Genomic DNA, 18,193 nt, shown 5'->3' on the forward strand with positions numbered 1-18,193 from the left:
CGAGCCATGTGGTTAATATGCGTAGAAGAATAGCTCCACTTCCACCCTTGTTCAATCCATTTTCTGGAAATCTCAGTTTGTACGATGGCAGCATAAAAAATGGAAAGCACCCCAGAATTGCATTGCTTGGTTGGTCAGTTGCAGGAAGCATTTAAGAAGATTGACAGTGACTATGTTAGATAACTTCAAGCTGATGATGGTCTTCCAATGGTTTACAAGTCTTTCATAGAGGTGAACGAACAATATGCGAATGGCAAACTGGAACGTTTCACGTTTACTAGTTAGTGCAAGTTTCCTTAATTTTGTTAGTGGATACTAAATGTGGCAATTGAGTAGAAGCATGGGCATCCTTGGTTGTGAAAGACATGGCTAGATTTGAATGTGAGCCTGTATTTTATATATAATTTTTAGAAATTTCCTCCATGCGTTGTGTAGGACTGTAGGCTCATGGCAGTACAAGGCTTCTAAGGCTATAAATTACTTTTCATTTATCATGTGCATACAGAAATGAATAACAGGATGTATACCTTGATCACTTTTCAACCTCAACTGTTCTAAAGTGATATTCTGTTTTCAATGGCAAACTTGATTCTGCTAACAAAGTCGTCTATGCTCATGGTTCCAAGTTCGCCACCGAATCTTGATCTAACTGTAACAGAATGGGTATCCACTTCTTTGGGCCCAACGACTGCCATCAATGGAATCTTCAGCTTCTCAGCATTTCTTATGAGCTTTGGTAAGCGCTCTACATGAGAAACTTCTGCTCGAATACCATTATCTTTTAATGTTCTTGTGACTTGGTTGCAGTATTCAAGCTGAAAATGCATAAAGAGAATTGAGTGTCAAGATAAACAAAGGAACTTCAGCGTGAACTCATAAAATCGCAAATCAGAGTGAAATCCAACAAACCTGGGTGTCTGTGACCGGTAAAACACGGGTTTGGATTGGAGAAAACCACAAGGGAAAGTCACCGCATAGTGCTCTATATGGGACTCCAAAAAGCTCAAGGATCCAAGTATCGGCTCTATGAATCATAATAGGCGCTTCTTCTCTGAGTTCGAGTCAATATGCGTAATGTCAAGCGTTGTGGCAAATTAAAATCAACCTAGTCACATCATGAATTGACATTTGTTAGGCCAATAATCCATACATGATCCTCTTGCAATCAACATAACAAAAGGCGAAGACCACAATCCTTGATCAAATCCAATACCCGACTCTTGGCACACCCAAACTTTAGATTCTGAATGGGAGGAAGACCAAACACAGGAAGGAAGGACATGATTGAAAGACTCACTTGCCCTCCCAAACAAGTGAGAAAGTTACCACAATCACTCTTCTCCCCTGTGGTAATATTTGGCTAGGATATGCTCTGAGGACCCTCACCAGGCAAAGAAAGCAATCTCGGGACTTGTGGGAGGCTTTGCTTTTAGATTGTTCTTGTAGTAGGACTTCTCAGTCCACTGTGATTTATTAATGAAAATTCATCACATTACTTGCTCACTAGCAATAGAGATTTCTCTTGCCCGTTGACTAGAATAGCATACCTGCACAGTTGAGCATTGCCACTTTCTTCCAAGGGCATCCTCTATCTTAAGATCAATCTTGGGACCATAGAAAGCACCCCCACCTTCATCAATTTGGTAGTCCCAACCTTTGTCTTCCAAGGCATCTCTAAGGGCCCTTGTCGCTTTTTCCCATATATCATTACCTCCAACAGATTTCTCTGGTCTTGTGGAAAGGTTGACTTCATACTTGTTGAAACCAAATTGTAGCAAGATTTCTTCTGTTAGATCCAACACACCTCTAATTTCATCTTTGATCTGATCCTCTAAGCAGAATATGTGTGCATCGTCCTGCAATGAGTAAAAGGTGCAAATATGTTTAATTACGTAGCAGTAGCATAAGCCTCTGCTTCTTATCGGTAGCGACTAGCATTATCATATACCAGAAGCAAAACTAATACATGCGTTAGAGAATAATATAGACGATGCACAAGAAAGGATGGGGGAATTACTGAAGCTTCAGTCTAGGGTTCTACGCCTCTGCAGGATGTTACTCACTGATATTTTTGACATTATAGAGAATATATTTACTCAATTTGGCTCTTCAGTCTCCTTAGTGAGACCAGATAAATACTGAGGAGCCTAGACTTAATCACAACCCCTTGCATCTTGTATAGTGGCACTCTAATGATGGAAAATATATTGTTCCAGCATAGCATATCATATGATATCTCTTATGATATGATATGGTATCATATCATATCTTGTCTGCTTTCCTTATTAGTATTATGTCATGAGTTGTAAACAGTATTATAAATACAAGGTGATGGGAGAATGAACACTCAAGTTCTCTCCATCTTTCTCCATCTTCTTCCTCATTTGTCCATAATCTTTTTATTATTCTATTATTAAATAGTGGTGACAAGTTAAGAATTACAACATGGTATCGGAGCAGGGTTGCTCGTCAATCAAAAAGGTTTAGGGTGGGTCATCAAGCCCTATAACCACCACATAAATCTGTCTAGATCTAATGGAAGTCTTGTCAAAGATCTAAAGAAGTCTTATTCAAAGTCGGGTGATTTTTATTTCTTTAAGCAATGCCATCCACTGAGGATTTATCTTTTTCTTCTCCTAATCCACCAACAGACGAGGGTTTGTTGTCACATGGTACCCAAGCAGACCATAACCCACAACTATGTATCACTACGGTGAAGCTTGATGGGTCAACTACCTAGAGTGGAAGACGTCTGCCGAGATGTATATTGGCGGAAGGGGATTTGATGATTACCTCACTGGTGTTCTTTCTAAGCCAGCTCCAACAGATAAGTCATACAAGAAGTGGCACCGAGAAAATCTCATGGTGAGTTCCTGGCTGATCCACTCTATGCAACCTTCAATTAACAAAGGTTTCATGTTTTTGAAATCTGCAAAGGAGATCTGGGATGCATTGAAACAAACTTATTCCCAGGAGGGGAATTTCGCAAAACTCTATGATTTGGAGCAGGAGTTACTGGATATTCGGCAGGGGGATTTGTCGATAATAGCTTATTATAAGCCTTACGAAGCAAGTGGCAAGAAATAGATCATTATGACGACTATAACCCAGTATGTGCAGAAGATGTAGCCTCTCTACATTCTCAAACTGAGCGGAGTCGCATATTCAGATTTATTGCTGGACTTAACTCTCACTTTGAGCATGCAAGAGTGCAGATTTTAGAGAGGCAGCCAAAAACTTTGGCAGAAGTATATTCCTATATACAGGGGAGGATAGTCGACGTTCAGCTATGCGTGTCCGAGAAGAGACTCATGATCGATCTGCTTTTTCCTCCAGCACTACTCAAAAGACACCTTCAGGTTCAAAGAGATTTGGTGATGATAAACAGCCATACAAGAGTCAACGACCTAAATGTGATCATTGTGGTCGTAATGGCCACACTCGTGAGGGTTGTTGGGACCTACATCCTCATCTTTGAGGAACAATTTCCAAACACGGGTCCAACCCTAAACGAGGTTCTTCTACACAGTTTGCAAATCCTACATCAAATGTTGGATCACAAGAAATCACAACTCCCTCGCCAGATTCCAAGTTTTCTGTTTCAGACTTGGACCGACTTTGTCGAATGATGGCCCAACTTTCTGGACAGTCTTCTACACCCACTTCCACTTCTACATTTGCTCAAATAGGTATACCATCCGCATATAATGTCGCATCCACCTCATCCAACTCCTCCTGGATCATTGATTCAGGGGCGTCTAATCACACGACGGGTATGTCTTATGTGTTTTCTAGTTGCAATATCCTTTCTGGTCGTGGTACAGTAAGGATAGCGGATGGAACTTATTCCTCCATATCTGGGAAAGGCAATGTTAGGGCTTCTCCATCCTTGACCTTGGCCTCAGTCTTGCGTGTTCCAAAATTTGCCACTAATCTCTTGTCTGTTCCCAGTTCTGCAACTCGAATTGGAAAATCTCTGTAAGAATGCTGCTTCCGTTTGTAGATAAGAATATGGTAAGGGCAATTCATAGGCCGAAGTTGATAGAGCTCATCCTCAATCTTCATTTGCTCAAACATATTCTCTCTGTAAAAGTCCAGGTGACCACTGATCTTCCACAGATCCGCCTTTGCCACATGTGGAGTATACAGCAGGCCATAACCATGTTGAGTATGCATTCTTTTCCATGTATCTTCTATAATGTGTCTAACAATCGCCCCCTTGGGATGCCAAAATACTAATCCACCACCTGCTTCATCCTGCAAAAGGACATATTCCAATGCCTTGATATCTTGATAAAAGAGATGTTGTTGTTCAGTAGAGATTGCAAATAACTATTGAAGAATACTTGGACTGTAGTATTTATTTTTTTTTGTGAAATATTTAAGGCAGACCCACACCAGTTACATTGAAGGACCCTAGCCCGAAGGCTCATCAACCCCGAAGGCTCTTGCCGATGTGCCATTTTGAGTAGACCAACCATACTGTAGAACTCCAAAGAATCAAATTACCATTACACCAACCATACTGTATTAATACAGGGAAACAAGTAATAAGCCACAATTGCAACAAGAGAACAAGTGCAACTACCTGTATAGAGAACAGATCAAGATCAAGACCAATACGTCTATGATCACGGCGTTTTGCCTCCTCTTTAAAGTGAAGGTATGCTCTCAGCTGTTCTTCTGTCTCCCAAGCTGTGCCATATATCCTCTGCAGCATTTGGTTGTTTTCATCCCCTCTCCAGTAGGCCCCAGCAATGGATTCAAGTTCAATAGCTTTCTTGTTTATTTTCCCCGTTGAATCAACATGGGGACCAGCACAAAGATCCCACCATTCATTTCCTAGAAACGCCAAATAGGATAATAAGAGACATGCAGAAAGAATATAAAGGTAACAAAATGGATCGGAATAACACGCTTGATCGTCTGCTTACATAACAATTGTCCAAAAACCCAAATCTAATAAAAATCAATTACCTAGCACTTTACAATTATTAAAACACGTATAGCAAGAACCCCACACAAATTTAGTATAAGACAACAGAGAAACTGATCCAATCACAATTACAGTAACGAAAAACTTGACGAATAATGTACTCAAACTCAAATCAATTCGCTCCCAAACTAATTTGGTGAAAGGCTTACAACTCTTTAAATAAAAAGCAACTTCTAAATTGGACTTCTAACTAGACTGAAAACTCTCTAAATCTGATATGAAAAATCCCTAAATCACATCAGAAGCTTCTGACGAATTTTGAAAGAACATAAATTCTATAAGTTATATGTAACAAACAGGATTAGGAATTAGAGTTGTACGACCACAATATCAATATAAGGGGGATGTATGTACCACTGTACTTGTACCCCTACGAACGACAATCATTGGGTACCACTATAAGAGCCGGCCACTAATGAATGAGGGCTTGCTAGCCCTTCTGTGGCAGTCCCGCTTGTCTACTAATGTGGCATTTCGGGCATGCCCTCTATTGAAGCAATGACACTGCCCACTAATATGACACCCAAGTTATATATAGCAGGTCCGGAGATATGTCAAGGGATTTTTTCCATATGAAGCTTTAGGAAAGATTTCATACAAAGAGGGAAATATCTCGTCAAATAAGGAAAGGGTATTTTTAGCAATAAGATTCCTATAAATACCCAACAATCATTTCAAACAAAGAACTACGTGCATTTTTGAGACTTGATTCCAGAGAACAATTTGGATACGTAGGCAGCCATTGGTGATACAGTCTCTCTCACTCCATATCAACCTCTCCAACAAGATCATTAGTGTGTTTGCGTGAGTTCTCACCCAAACATAATTGGCGCCGTCCGTGGTCCTTATTGACGGGCTCTCTTCCACGTTCCTTCTTCCAAGCACCATTAATGGCAAAACTACAAGGTCTCGAGGGTGAACAAGAATGCAAGAACACAACAACAACAAGGCGAAAATCCGGAAATACTAATCAATCGGGGAGGTGATAGAACAACCGGCTGCAACAGATCTGCAAGATCAGCCTTTTCAACTCCCAGTGCCACGACAACCCAGATCTAGACGTCCGACATCTCAGGCTCCAGTAACTCACCTTCAAGATCTAGATGTTACAAATGCAAACGAAGTAGATCCGGATAACATGGAGATAGGAGATGAAGACATGCCGTTAAAGTCTTGCGTCGAGGGTTGAGAGAGAAGGAGCATAGCAACTACTTGCGTATAAATTTGGACAAAGGGAAGCAAGTACAAAGGGATGGCGCCCGATCTTTGCATCTTCCACACCGGCAAGAGCTCCCAGATCCGGTGAAAATCGGAGTGTATCCAACCGACTACAATTTAATTACGGTACATCCCGTCCATTGGAAACGGTCCCTGAGCATCGTCACCCAAGGTCAAACAGACATTCATCTCATTCAAGAAAGGCGATCCGGATCTCGAAATACCAACAACACTAGGGCGTATAAGTGGTCATAACATGACAAGATCATTGAATGTTGATCATAAGCGTATCGAAAAGGTGGACAACATCCACCATAAGGCGAAATCTTTGAGCGCCAAGATCGGGGACCTCGAGAGGCAATTGCAACATGACCTTAGACATGGCTTGAATGCACAAACCGATCTGAGCGGGTTAATGACGGTCAGCCCGAATATGGCCACACCAAAGAAATGGGTCCCCGGTTCGACCGGCTAGCCCGTTTTATCGGCATAGGTCTCTCGCAGCCCAAGGAACCGACCAAATATAGAAGCAAAGCAACAAGGGGGGGCGACAACACCGTGAGATGCAGCGTAGTGAAGTTACTCCTCAAGTCGTGAAGTCTAGAAGCCCGCGGGTGCACCATTCACGGAACAACAAATCAAAGACATCATCAAGAAAACAATGACTAATGTGGGTGTCTGAAGCCGCGATGGAAAGACCTTGCGATGAAATGAAGATATCGTCGGGGAGATTTTCTCTAAAAATACAAAATGCAGAGCATCAGAAAGGATTCAAACAACCAGACCTTCCTACGTTCAACGAAGCAGGAGGAGACCCAAACGATCATGTTATGGAGTTTAAAAGCAGGGTAATTCTATGGCGCAAAGATGACCCCCTACTGTGCAAACTTTTTCCGTCTACGTTAAAAGGAGAAGCTCTACGTTGGCTTTCGGTTTACCCGACTCAATCTATCAGCGTCATTTCGAGGAATTAGCAAACCCGGTTCCTGGATCGGTTTAAGCATAATTGGACACGCCCTAAGGATGTCAACATCTTGCTCAACACCAAGCGACAAAAGGATGAAGCATTGGCAAAGTTAAGTAATTCGTTTCCGCCAAGTGCAAGCAGAGGTCACCGATGTCCCGGCGTAATGATCATTCATGCATTCAAGGAAGGAGTCCATTTCGATAAAAGCGGAATTTACAACTCCCTTATGCGGGACCCCCACAATCAAAATCCGATTGTTTTTGCACGAACACGCCAGTTCATTGCGTGGAGGAAGATGTTAGATCAAAAGCCTCAAGAGACAAAGACTGCCGGAGTAAAGACTCAAACGAAGGTAAAGCCAAACGAAGCAAAACATATCGGAAGGACCACAATGAAGTTAGAATACAACAAAGGTTAACACGGTTAAGTGAGGAAATGAAGCTCGCTCCATTAAATGCCAAGTACAATGTGATATATGAAAAGATCAAGCGGTATAACTTACTTTTTCCACCACTACCCTTTGCACGAAAACACTAAGTCTACGCGTGACAAAAATCTTTGGTGTCACTTCCACAATGATTTCGCCATGAAAAGCGGGGAGAGTGCGAGATCCACCAAGGGAAAAATCTGAGAGGCTAGTCGACAAGGGACAATTAGATGAGTTTGTGCTTTCAAAAACGGTGAAACAAAATGTAGCAATGACTGGCCACAATGTCATACTAGCTGGTCATGCCAAAATCAATGATGTTTCACGAACAAGGCAAAAGTGTGAACAACGAGCAAAGTTTGGTTTCTTACGGGAATTTTATCACGTCAATAACATTGATTTTGTTGAAGGAATTCGTTCAGAAACCACAGAGCTTGGTCCCCTATGTTTTAGTGATAGAGATCTAATTGGCGTCCATCATCCTCATTATGATGCTTTGTCGTCATTTCAAACTTTTCGTTGGATTATGGCGAAGTTCGGTAGCATCATGATAGATCTTGGAAGCTCTGTCGGCGTCATTTTTGCAAAGTTGCTACAAGAACATGCGGTACCGCCGAAAATTTAATTACTACGAAAGTACTCAATCATTGGGTTTGGCCGGAACCGCAACAACTCCGGTAGGAAGAGTCTCTACCGATCCACGCATTTCATGGACAAGTCTATTGACATTGAATTCCTCGATGAATTGCAAGTCCCCGTCACAATGCAATCCTAGGAAGAGCGGCTCCACGGCATGGGGCGCGATAGTCTCTACCTTTCACCGGCGATAAAATTCCCATCTCGACAAAATTTGTAAGGTCTTGCGGTGACGGATGGCTTCCCATGGTATAACCGAGAAAGTCTTGGATGAATATCGTCGGTCGGATATGCGGGGAAATACAATTCTCGATGAATTCGCGAAGCGGTGTCTAAATCGAGTTAGCCGCCGCGGTATTTATCTTGCTAGTTCACAAAATGAAGGACCGCCGACTATCGACCGCCTCTTAGAAGTTCAAATTGGGAATTTAGGCGGACAAACAACTTTCATTTTTAACGAAGCCCGACGGAAAATGAACAAAAAAAATGGTAGCACTCCTCGGAAAAACAAAAAGATCTTTGCAATTGGTCGGCGGATGCCGTGGATCGACCCGAAGTTGCATGCCACACACTTGACATGGATCCTACCATCAAGCCGGTTCGCGAAGCTTAAAGCGCATGGCCCCGGATAGAAAACTCAAAGTCGAGAGGAAATTGATCGGTTACTCTCAACTTCGGTTCATCTGACCGGTTTCATATCGCGGTGGTTGTCGCGTGGTTGCGGTGCCCCAAGAAAGATGGTAAAATGAGTGTGCATTGATTTCACGAACCTTAACAAAGCTTGCCCGATTCATCCCTACCCTCTTCCACGAATATCGAATTGGTAGATGCCACGTCCCGGCTACCCACGCTTATCATTTATGGATCGTATTCGGGATACCACCGGATCCCGCTTAGGCGTTAAAGACCAAGAAGCAACCGCATTCATCAGCGACCAAAGGGATTTTTGTTACCAAGTTATGCCTTTCGGTTTAAAAACGGGGGCTACGTATTAAAGGATGATCAACACCATATTTCGGAGATATGTTGGGCAAAGACAATAGAAGCTTACATTGATGACATGGTTGTAAAATCCAAGCGATTGGCGATCACATCTCGACTTACAATCGTTTTTGCCCGGAATTGGAATTCAACATGCGGCTAAATCCTTTGAAATGTGCTTTTGGTTGATATCGGGAAAATTTCTAGGGTATTTGATGACTTCGTCGAGGCATCGAAACTAACCGAACGCAGATCCGATCCATTCAATCCATGCCCTCTCCAAAACAAAAAGGAGATTCAACTACTCGCGTAGGCGTTTAGCAAAGCCTAAATCGTTTCATCTCTAAATACTTTCGGACCGGTGTCATCCTTTCTTTCGGGCGTTAAAAGACTTCGGCAAAGTGGAATGATGATTGTGAAAATGCCTTTCAATCAATTAAGAACTACCTTTGTCGCACCACCAATCTTGGCGGCCAATTTCTGAGGCAACTGTTGGAGCTTACTTTGGCATTACTGATCTGGCGATAAGTGCGATCTGTTCATCGATGGAGAAGGCGGTCGTCCAATCTTCTTCATTAGTAAAACACTAACGGGCGGAAAGCGGATATTCGAGAATTGAAAAAATTGCTCTAGCCTTGGTTCATCTTTGCGGGCATACTCAAGCCATATTTCCAAGGAAGACCGATCAAAGTGTACGGAATATCCCTACGCAAAGTTTTCCGAAGTGCCCAGGAATCAAGTAGACTCGCGGAATGGGACATCTACTTAAGTGCTTATAGCATCAATTTTGAACCTCGCATTTCAGAAAAGGGTCATGCACTTGCATCCCTAATGGCAGATTTCCCTATCGACGATTTTGTCCCGAAGTCAACCAAGACGGCGGTATCTATAGTGAAAGCGGCTATAGTTGAGGCGAAGAAGCCAAAGCATATCCGACCCTTCATCCGATTCATGGATTGTTTACGGATGGCTCACACAACAAATCCGGCTCGGATTAGGATGTGTTTTATCAAGCGGATAAGTCAACCATTATTTCGGTTCGTTTTGGGTTCAAGGCCTCAATAATGTAGCGAGAATATGAAAAGCCATGTCATATGCCTTAATCTTGACTTTGGACTTAGGAGTTGAAAATTACAAATTTTCAGCGACTCACGGTTGGTGGCGAGGCAATTCTCGGGCTCTTTTGAAGCCCGAGAGGCGATAAAATGGCGGCATACCTAGACCTAATTCCGCGGACTTGCTCACCGGTTTGAAACCATCCAGATTATACAAAGGCCACCGGAATGATGTTCGACATCGAGGCGCTTTAGCATATCTATCCCGCGATGGACATTGATGGACCAAGACAAGTTAACGTTGATTTCCAAAGACCGAGCATTGACTTGTCCTTAGAACAACTCACGGACATCTACATCAACGGCGTGTTGCTTTTTCGGTATGGATAGGGAACATCTACCATCGGACATTAATATTGTCAATACGAGGAAAAGGAAGTATGATATTCCCTACAAGACAAGCCCGGTGAAGAAGACGCTTCCCGGAAAGATGGAAACATGACTCTCCAAGAAAATGATGCGGACTCTGCTTTCTATACCGAAAGTAACGATCAAGGTGACGACGAAATTACGGAAGATCCCGACAACTTCACTTACCCAAATATAAATTGGCGGACATCGGACGATTGGCGCACACCGGTCATTGCATTTCTCGAATGGCATAGTCCCCGCAGAGCCCAAGATCGCGAGATAACGTCAAAAGAGACTCATGGAAGTTTATACTCAGATCTTCATCCACGGGAACTCTGCGAATTGTACAGGAAAGGTAATTCATTGTCTCTATCTTTGAGGTGTCTCACAACACGGAAGGAAGACCGCGGCTACAAAGAAATCCATCGCGGGGATATCGCGGAAATCATTCGAATTGGTCGAAGTTTGGCTCATAAGGCAATGACCTTAAGGATATTGGTGGCCTCATATGCAATTGGATGCGAAAAACATTTCCCGGACATGTATTCCTTGTCGTAAAACACTATCATTTGGGTACTCTTCCGCCAGCCGAGCTAGCTACCCGATTTTCACCATGGCCATTTGCAAAATGGGGTTTAGACATCATTGGGCCCCTACCAGAGCTCCGGGGAATGTTCGCTTTCTCTCATAGCTACTGATTACTTTACCAAGTGGGCGTAGTACAACCTTTGGTGCACATACAAGCCGGACGTCGGGCGGTTCTATGGAAGGATATAATTTGCCGATTTGGTATCCCGTACCGAGCTAATATCGATAATGGAAAACAATTTGATGCGAAGAAAATACACAGGCTTTGTGCTAGTCTCCATATTCAACTGAATTTTTTCGCACCCTATCACCTGAGAAGCAAATGGGGGCCGGGCGACAAATAAATCCATCTTAGCAATCCTCAAACGTCGATTTCGAACAAATTTAAAGGCAAGTGGACAAAGGGAGTTACCAGCCGCGTTAATGGGTATAGAACAACTCCAAAGCGCCGACGGGAATGTCACCATTTAACCGGGCGTATGGAGCGGCGTATTATTACCCGGAATTTTTTTTGACGGCGACCCGCGCTGCTTTAAATGATGGCCATAATGACGAATTAGTAGCTCATTCAAAGGCCAATCTAGATGAAGTGCGGCGAGGAAAGTATTGCTCGTCTCCTCCATTACCAAAGCCATGAATGAAGAAGCAATATGACAAGAAGCTTCGGCGAAAGTTTTTCATCCAGCGACCGGGTCTCTTGTGTAGACAATCAAAGATCATCGGCAGGGGAAGCTAAAACCGGGAAGGACCTCTTATCATTGACCGTCTTGCCTCTAAGGGCGATATTTCCTTCAAGACAATTTGGGAACCCTCTCCCGAAACCATGGAATCGCGCTCCATCTTAGGCGTTTTTATCGTTAAATTGGTTTCCCATTAGTACAAATTGGTAGCTCGAAAGTGGTGACTCCTTAGTGTTTGTCCATGAGACGGACTAGCTATGTTGTTTCAAATTTGAAAGCATCAATAAAATTTCATTCTTCCATATTTGACTTCCATTCGACCAAGACACGCATACGGTGTATATAAATTCCTCAAAAGCAATGTACAAAGAAAGCACTCTAGTTCGATCCACCACCACCTTAGTTTAGGTGAGGTTGGTATTTAACCTACACAAATTCAAAGTCGTGGAGTTTTCGTTTGCAAAACCTTACTCCCGCGATCAAAAAGTCGTGGAGTTTGCGTTTGCAAAACCTTACTCCACGCATCAAAAAGTCGTGGAGTTTGAGTTTGCAAAACCTTACTCCACGCATCAAAAAGTCGTGGAGTTTGCGTTTGCAAAACCTTACTCCACGCATCAAAAAGTCGTGGAGTTTGCGTTTGCAAAACCTTACTCCACGCATCAAAAAGTCGTGGAGTTTGCGTTTGCAAAACCTTACTCCACGCATCAAAAAGTCGTGGAGATTGCGTTTGCAAAACCTTACTCCACGCATCAAAAGTCGTGGAGTTGGCGTTTGCAAAACCTTACTCCCACGCGTCAAAAGTTATGGAGTTTGTGTTTGCAAAACCTTACTCCACGCATCAAAAAGTTGTGGAGTTTGTGTTTGCAAAACCTTACTCCACGCATCACAAAGTCGTGGAGTTTGCGTCTGCAACACCTTACTCCACGCATCAAGAAGTCACGGGACTTGCATATGCAATATCTTGACCACGCACTGAGAAAATCGTGGGGTTAGCATTTACAATACCTTACCCCACTCATCACAAATCACATAGCAATCAAAGCGGGAATGACTATATAAATGCAAAACCGGTTTATCGTGTCTATCAACAAAATGAAATTTACGTTTTCCCAAATTTTACATTATCACCTAGGTGTTCTTCAAGATAAAAGAGGTTGTAACGATCGACGGCTTTAATTCAAAGCATTACGAAGTTAAGTACCTTAACTAAGTTATTCGCGTGGCATCGCGAGAAATTGTGACCACACTTTGTTTCATTCTTTTATAGTAATATGATGTCTATTCTTCGCCGTAAGGAACTAATTCCATCCAAGAAAGAGGGGGCGTGTATGTACCATCGTACTTGTACCCTACTTAACGACAATCATTGGGTACCACTATAAAGAGCCGGCCATTTAATGAGGCGGGCTTGCTAGCCCGCCATCGTGGCGACCCGCTTGTCTACTAATGTGGCATTCGGGCATGCCCTCTATTGAAGCAATGACAACGCCCACTAATATGACACCCAAGTTATATATAGCGGTCAGGAGATATGTCAAGGGATTTTTTCCATATGAAGCTTTAGGAAAGATTTCATACAAAAGGGAAATATCTCGTCAAATAAGGAAAGGGTATTTTTAGCAATAAGATTCCTATAAATACCCAACAATCATTTCAAACAAAGAACTACGTGCATTTTGAGACTTGATTCGAGAGAACAATTTGGATCGTGAAGGTGACCATTGGTGGTACGGTCTCTCTCACTCCATATCAACCTCTCCAACAAGATCATTAGTGTGTTTGCGTGAGTTCTCACCCAAACAGGGGACCACAACAAATCAAGAAAAAAAAATTATCGTAAAAATTTGCCTTGAAAAGCGGCGTGTGAGCAGAACATAGAATTGTGTCATTTTGACTTTCCCATAGAACTACACAAATCTTTCTGAATTCTCAGAACTTTGCGATGATTCTTGGAGAGCCTCTCTATATTCCTTCTTTTATCTCTCTCTATCTCTTCTGTTTGCTTTGAAGTCTAGAAGTCTATCTTCTCTTTCTCTGTCTCTAGAAGTCCAAACATTGAGCGGTAGATTTCTATGAAAATTTTACTTCTAAGAAGAATTAATTTCCTTTGCTTTCACTGTTGCCCCTATAATCCAATCACTGTATGAAAGATCATTCTGACAGCACATTTGATCCTACAATACATTATAAGCCTTTGGCGAGCCCTTGTGACCAAAAAAGATGAGCGCGTGTTGGCTACCAGTGGTCTTCGTCTATTGTTATCCATGTAAAACTGTCCCCCGTGCTCCAGCTTTTCATAGGTTAAATCTGGCGGCATTCAATATGTTCCGTACTTCCATAGATTGTTCTTCTTAGTTTCCAAGGGTCCAAGGGGAAGACGACCAAAGTTCAATTTTAGTGAAGAAACAAATAAAGTGGCTACAGTGTTGAAGTTCACTCGGTTTTATTCACTACCATCATGTTGCGTGATTTTTATTATTACTTTATTTTATTTTTTGACCTCTCTCCATTCTACTGTGTTAAATAAGAAACTGAAACTATACAAAACTACTTAACCGGGCGTAACAGTATAAGAAATAAAATGTTGTTACAAACACACCAAACAAAATGGGATTGCATGAAATTGTGTTAGATCACATACACAGCAATAAACTGAGAGAGAGAGAGAGAGAGAGAGAGAGCTGACCTATATGATAAATGGTAATGGGGTCTTGGTTGATACGATCCAAAATCTCCATTTTGTAAGGTTCATTAATAGCAGATATTCTCTTCTCAGCTTCATCTCTAGAAATTTCTTCTCTAACTAGTGGTAAATTGCGGTTTATAATCCGATCCTACATATTGATGTAAGAAATAAATTCTCTGTACCCTGAAACAATAAGCTAATAAATATACTTCCTCATCAACTTCTTCTATAAAAAAAAAAAAAAAATAGAAATGAATATAAAATTACTATCTCTTTCTTAATCTTTTTCAAGTCTTTATCCGACAAAGGTTCCATATCAAAATCATAATAAAACCCATTATCTATCCATGGTCCAATAGTCACTTTAGCCTCTGGAAAAAGCTTTTGCACTGCCATAGCCATCACATATGCACACTGCACTCACTCACATCATTAAAAACAAACTTTGGGTCACCATATATACATTACACCAACTCATTATAAAACAGTAACTAGTGCCCCATCCCCATAAGTAACAAATATACATTGACAGCTTAAACTTAGTATATACATGAACAAATAAAAGAAAGTGCTTACTGTATGTCGAATACGAAGTAACTCCTCAGAAGAATCATTAGTTGGAAGTACAACTGGTGAGTCATCTGAAGAGTTGTTTTTTCCCACTTGTTTAGTTTCAACTGAAGTTGGGACTGCTACTGAAAGTCCAAGTTTCTTCTTGGTTTGGTTCCTTCTTGAAAAGGGTATGAAGAGAGGGAGAAATGAGAGAGCTTTTTGAGGAAAGCGCTGCCATGAGGATATAATCTTGTTGAAATTTCGTGTTATATTTATTTCGGTGCTTTCTTTTCGGCTTTTCTCGCAATATTGACCAAAATCGAAATTTCAAGTGGCCATTACAAGTTCAAATAGGAAACGGAGACGTACATAATTCTTTTATTTATAGAAACACCAAGTGTCACCAACACAAAACAAAAAAACGTTAACTTGGAGCGCAAGGAGAAGGTAGATAGTACCGCAGTTGAGCTCGTATATAGAAATTTGGGGATAGGATTCACGATCAGGGTGAGAAAAAAAACACATATAGTTTTGAGAGATGGAAGAATTAGAATGGACGAGGGGAAAGAAACTGGGGAGTGGTGGTTTTGCCAGCGTTTACATGGCGACCACCAATCCAAACCAAACAAGTTTCATGCCACCTGTAATGGCTGTGAAGTCAGTTGTACTCACAAAGGCGCGTTCTCTTGAGCGAGAGAGTGACATATACTATCATCTTCAAGGCTCCTGTCCATATATACTTGGCTTTTTTGGCGATGATGTTACTATCGATAACGGGAAGGCATATTTTAATGTGTTTCTTGAGTATGGGCCGTTTGGATCCTTAGGTGATCGAATCCGACAGCAATATGGTAATTATCGTATTGGCTTACATGAATTTGAAGTTAATCGTTATAGTAAGGGGATACTTGAAGGGATTAAGTATGTTCATCAGAAGAACTATGTGCATTGCGACATAAAACCTGACAACATCCTGCTTGTCCCTACTCCATCAGATTCTGCTAGGGTTAACGTTGTGCCAAAGATTGCCGATTTTGGTCTCGCTGAAGAGGGTTGGGAAGAAGGTTGAGAATAAGAACGAGGATGGCAGAATTAGCATAAGGGGAACTCCAATTTATATGGCGCCAGAATCAATTCGTTATAATGAGTATGAGCCTCCTTCTGATATATGGGCTTTTGGACTTGTTGTTCTAGAGATGCTAACTGGACAAAAACCGTGGAATTCTGATTGCGACACTCCAGTAAATAGTCTCTTGCAGCGTATTGGTTATAGTGATGAACTGCCGTCAATACCAAGCTATCTTTCAAGTGAAGCGCAAGATTTTTTGAAGAAGTGTTTAGTGAAAGACGTGGCGTTACGGTGGAGTGTTGATAAGTTACTCAGTCATCCATTCGTGACTCGTTGCTGGTGACTACAACAAGGAGGTGGTTAAAAAAAACATAAAAAAGGGAAGCATCCGCAACAGAGGTTGTTCTGCCTCCAAGGTATCTTCTGCTTCCTACTTGCCTTTGCCAAAATGGCATTCCTATATTAGTATTCACTGCAGTAGCAGCATACAATGGCACAAAGAGGAGAAGGATAACAGATGAAGTTGAGGTGGTGCTAGTCAGTCGTAGTCATCCATTCCCTGGCTCTGACAACAACAAGGAGGTGCTTAAAGAACAAAGGAAATAGGAATCAACATTGTGGAATGCTGAGTATCCAAGGAGATGAGATGATATGATATGAGTGGAAGAGAGTTGAAATTGAGGAGATGATATGATTTTTTTTTCTTTGGCATGTAAACGTTCTTTTTAAATACGTCAATGCTCAATTGTACTAATTCAACAATTCATTGTAATTTTAACATTAATACAATCAATTGGTCCTCTGTTATTTTTATTACAGGACCTTTTTGTTGCTAACTACTTGTTTTTCCATATTGTTCTTTATATTTAAAATTATGGATGTGTTGTCTGATCGATATTTTTAAAACTTTTCCATATTCAGTTAATAAACTTTTCAGTTTATAGTGAGTAGTGTTGTAGTACCCCTGCTTGATTTACTAGTCATCATCATAGATAACTGAAGTGTTTGAGGGGAGCTTAATACTTTCAGAATACTATCCATTGGCCAAGTCCCAAGAGTGTCTGCAGTGTTCACAGTAGAAACAAAGTTGTTCAGTGTGTTACAACTATTTGGAATTTCCTTTATGCATCTTAATAAGATTAGGATGTTGATGTGCCCACTACATGATATAAGATTCTGAAATATATTCAGAACACTCCCACCCATTCACACCATTTTATGGAATACCACTATGTAGGGTTGCTCTAGACGGAAATAAATTCAGCAGTCACTGAAAGTGGCAAAGTGACTAGATTTCATTCTCTTTATAATGTTGGAATTGAGACATCTAAATTTCATTTTCAATAACATCCCTTGACAGCTTTAATTACATACTCCACAATCAGACTAACTGTTTACGGATCTCCAGTGCAATTAGTAGATAGTCATTTTGTCCAGAGTGGTAATCCAATTATTCTTTAACATAATCCGTCAAGTAAATCAAACAGTTTGATTGTATTGTATTTCCATTCACCTTGAACTAATATTTTTGAGGTTGTAGATTGTGGAAATCATGATACATTTCAGGTTCCTGCTGCAATCCCGCTTTTGATGAGTTCATTGCAGTGTTTATTCTCAAAAGGATGTGCTGCAAAATGAGGCTGCAGAGGTACAGAGGCAGAGATCCCGGTAATTCTGTATCTCTTGAGATGGCAAAACTTTCTTGTAGTTGAAGATTAGACTGAGCAACTTTAGGACTATACGTATGCTGGTGAGTTTAAGGAAAATGTAAAGTCATGTTGTTACTTGAATTTACCCCCATGGTTGTTAAAATGGTGGGATGAAGAAATTTAACATCAAATGCTGGAATGATAGTATTTATCAGGTAAAATTCGTGTCTCAGACCATCTTAAGCTCATGCTCTACCAAGAAGAATGTGTTTAGTTAT

The 18,193-nt window shown here is 41.4% G+C and overlaps 1 protein-coding gene and 1 pseudogene across 2 annotated transcripts; one reads left to right on the forward strand and one right to left on the reverse strand.

The window, feature by feature from the left end:
* Positions 1-457: 457 nt before the first annotated feature.
* LOC147513909 (threonine--tRNA ligase, chloroplastic/mitochondrial 2-like) lies at positions 458-15,568 on the reverse strand (annotated as a pseudogene). The gene is made up of 9 exons (XR_015216119.1): positions 15,557-15,568; positions 15,222-15,428; positions 14,913-15,059; positions 14,646-14,793; positions 4,589-4,842; positions 3,847-4,257; positions 1,548-1,856; positions 910-1,105; positions 458-815 (listed from the first exon to the last, which is right to left on the reverse strand). The product of XR_015216119.1 is annotated as a threonine--tRNA ligase, chloroplastic/mitochondrial 2-like (transcript).
* Positions 15,569-15,735: 167 nt separating this feature from the next.
* LOC147513910 (mitogen-activated protein kinase kinase kinase 20-like) lies at positions 15,736-16,266 on the forward strand. Its single transcript, XM_086598980.1, has one exon. It carries the CDS (start codon positions 15,736-15,738, stop codon positions 16,264-16,266), a length of 531 nt encoding a protein of 176 aa, XP_086455106.1.
* The last annotated feature ends 1,927 nt before the right edge of the window (positions 16,267-18,193 follow it).

This window comes from Coptis chinensis, chromosome 3 (genome assembly GCF_015680905.1).
Source record: "Coptis chinensis isolate HL-2020 chromosome 3, ASM1568090v1, whole genome shotgun sequence".
Taxonomy (NCBI): domain Eukaryota; kingdom Viridiplantae; phylum Streptophyta; class Magnoliopsida; order Ranunculales; family Ranunculaceae; genus Coptis; species Coptis chinensis.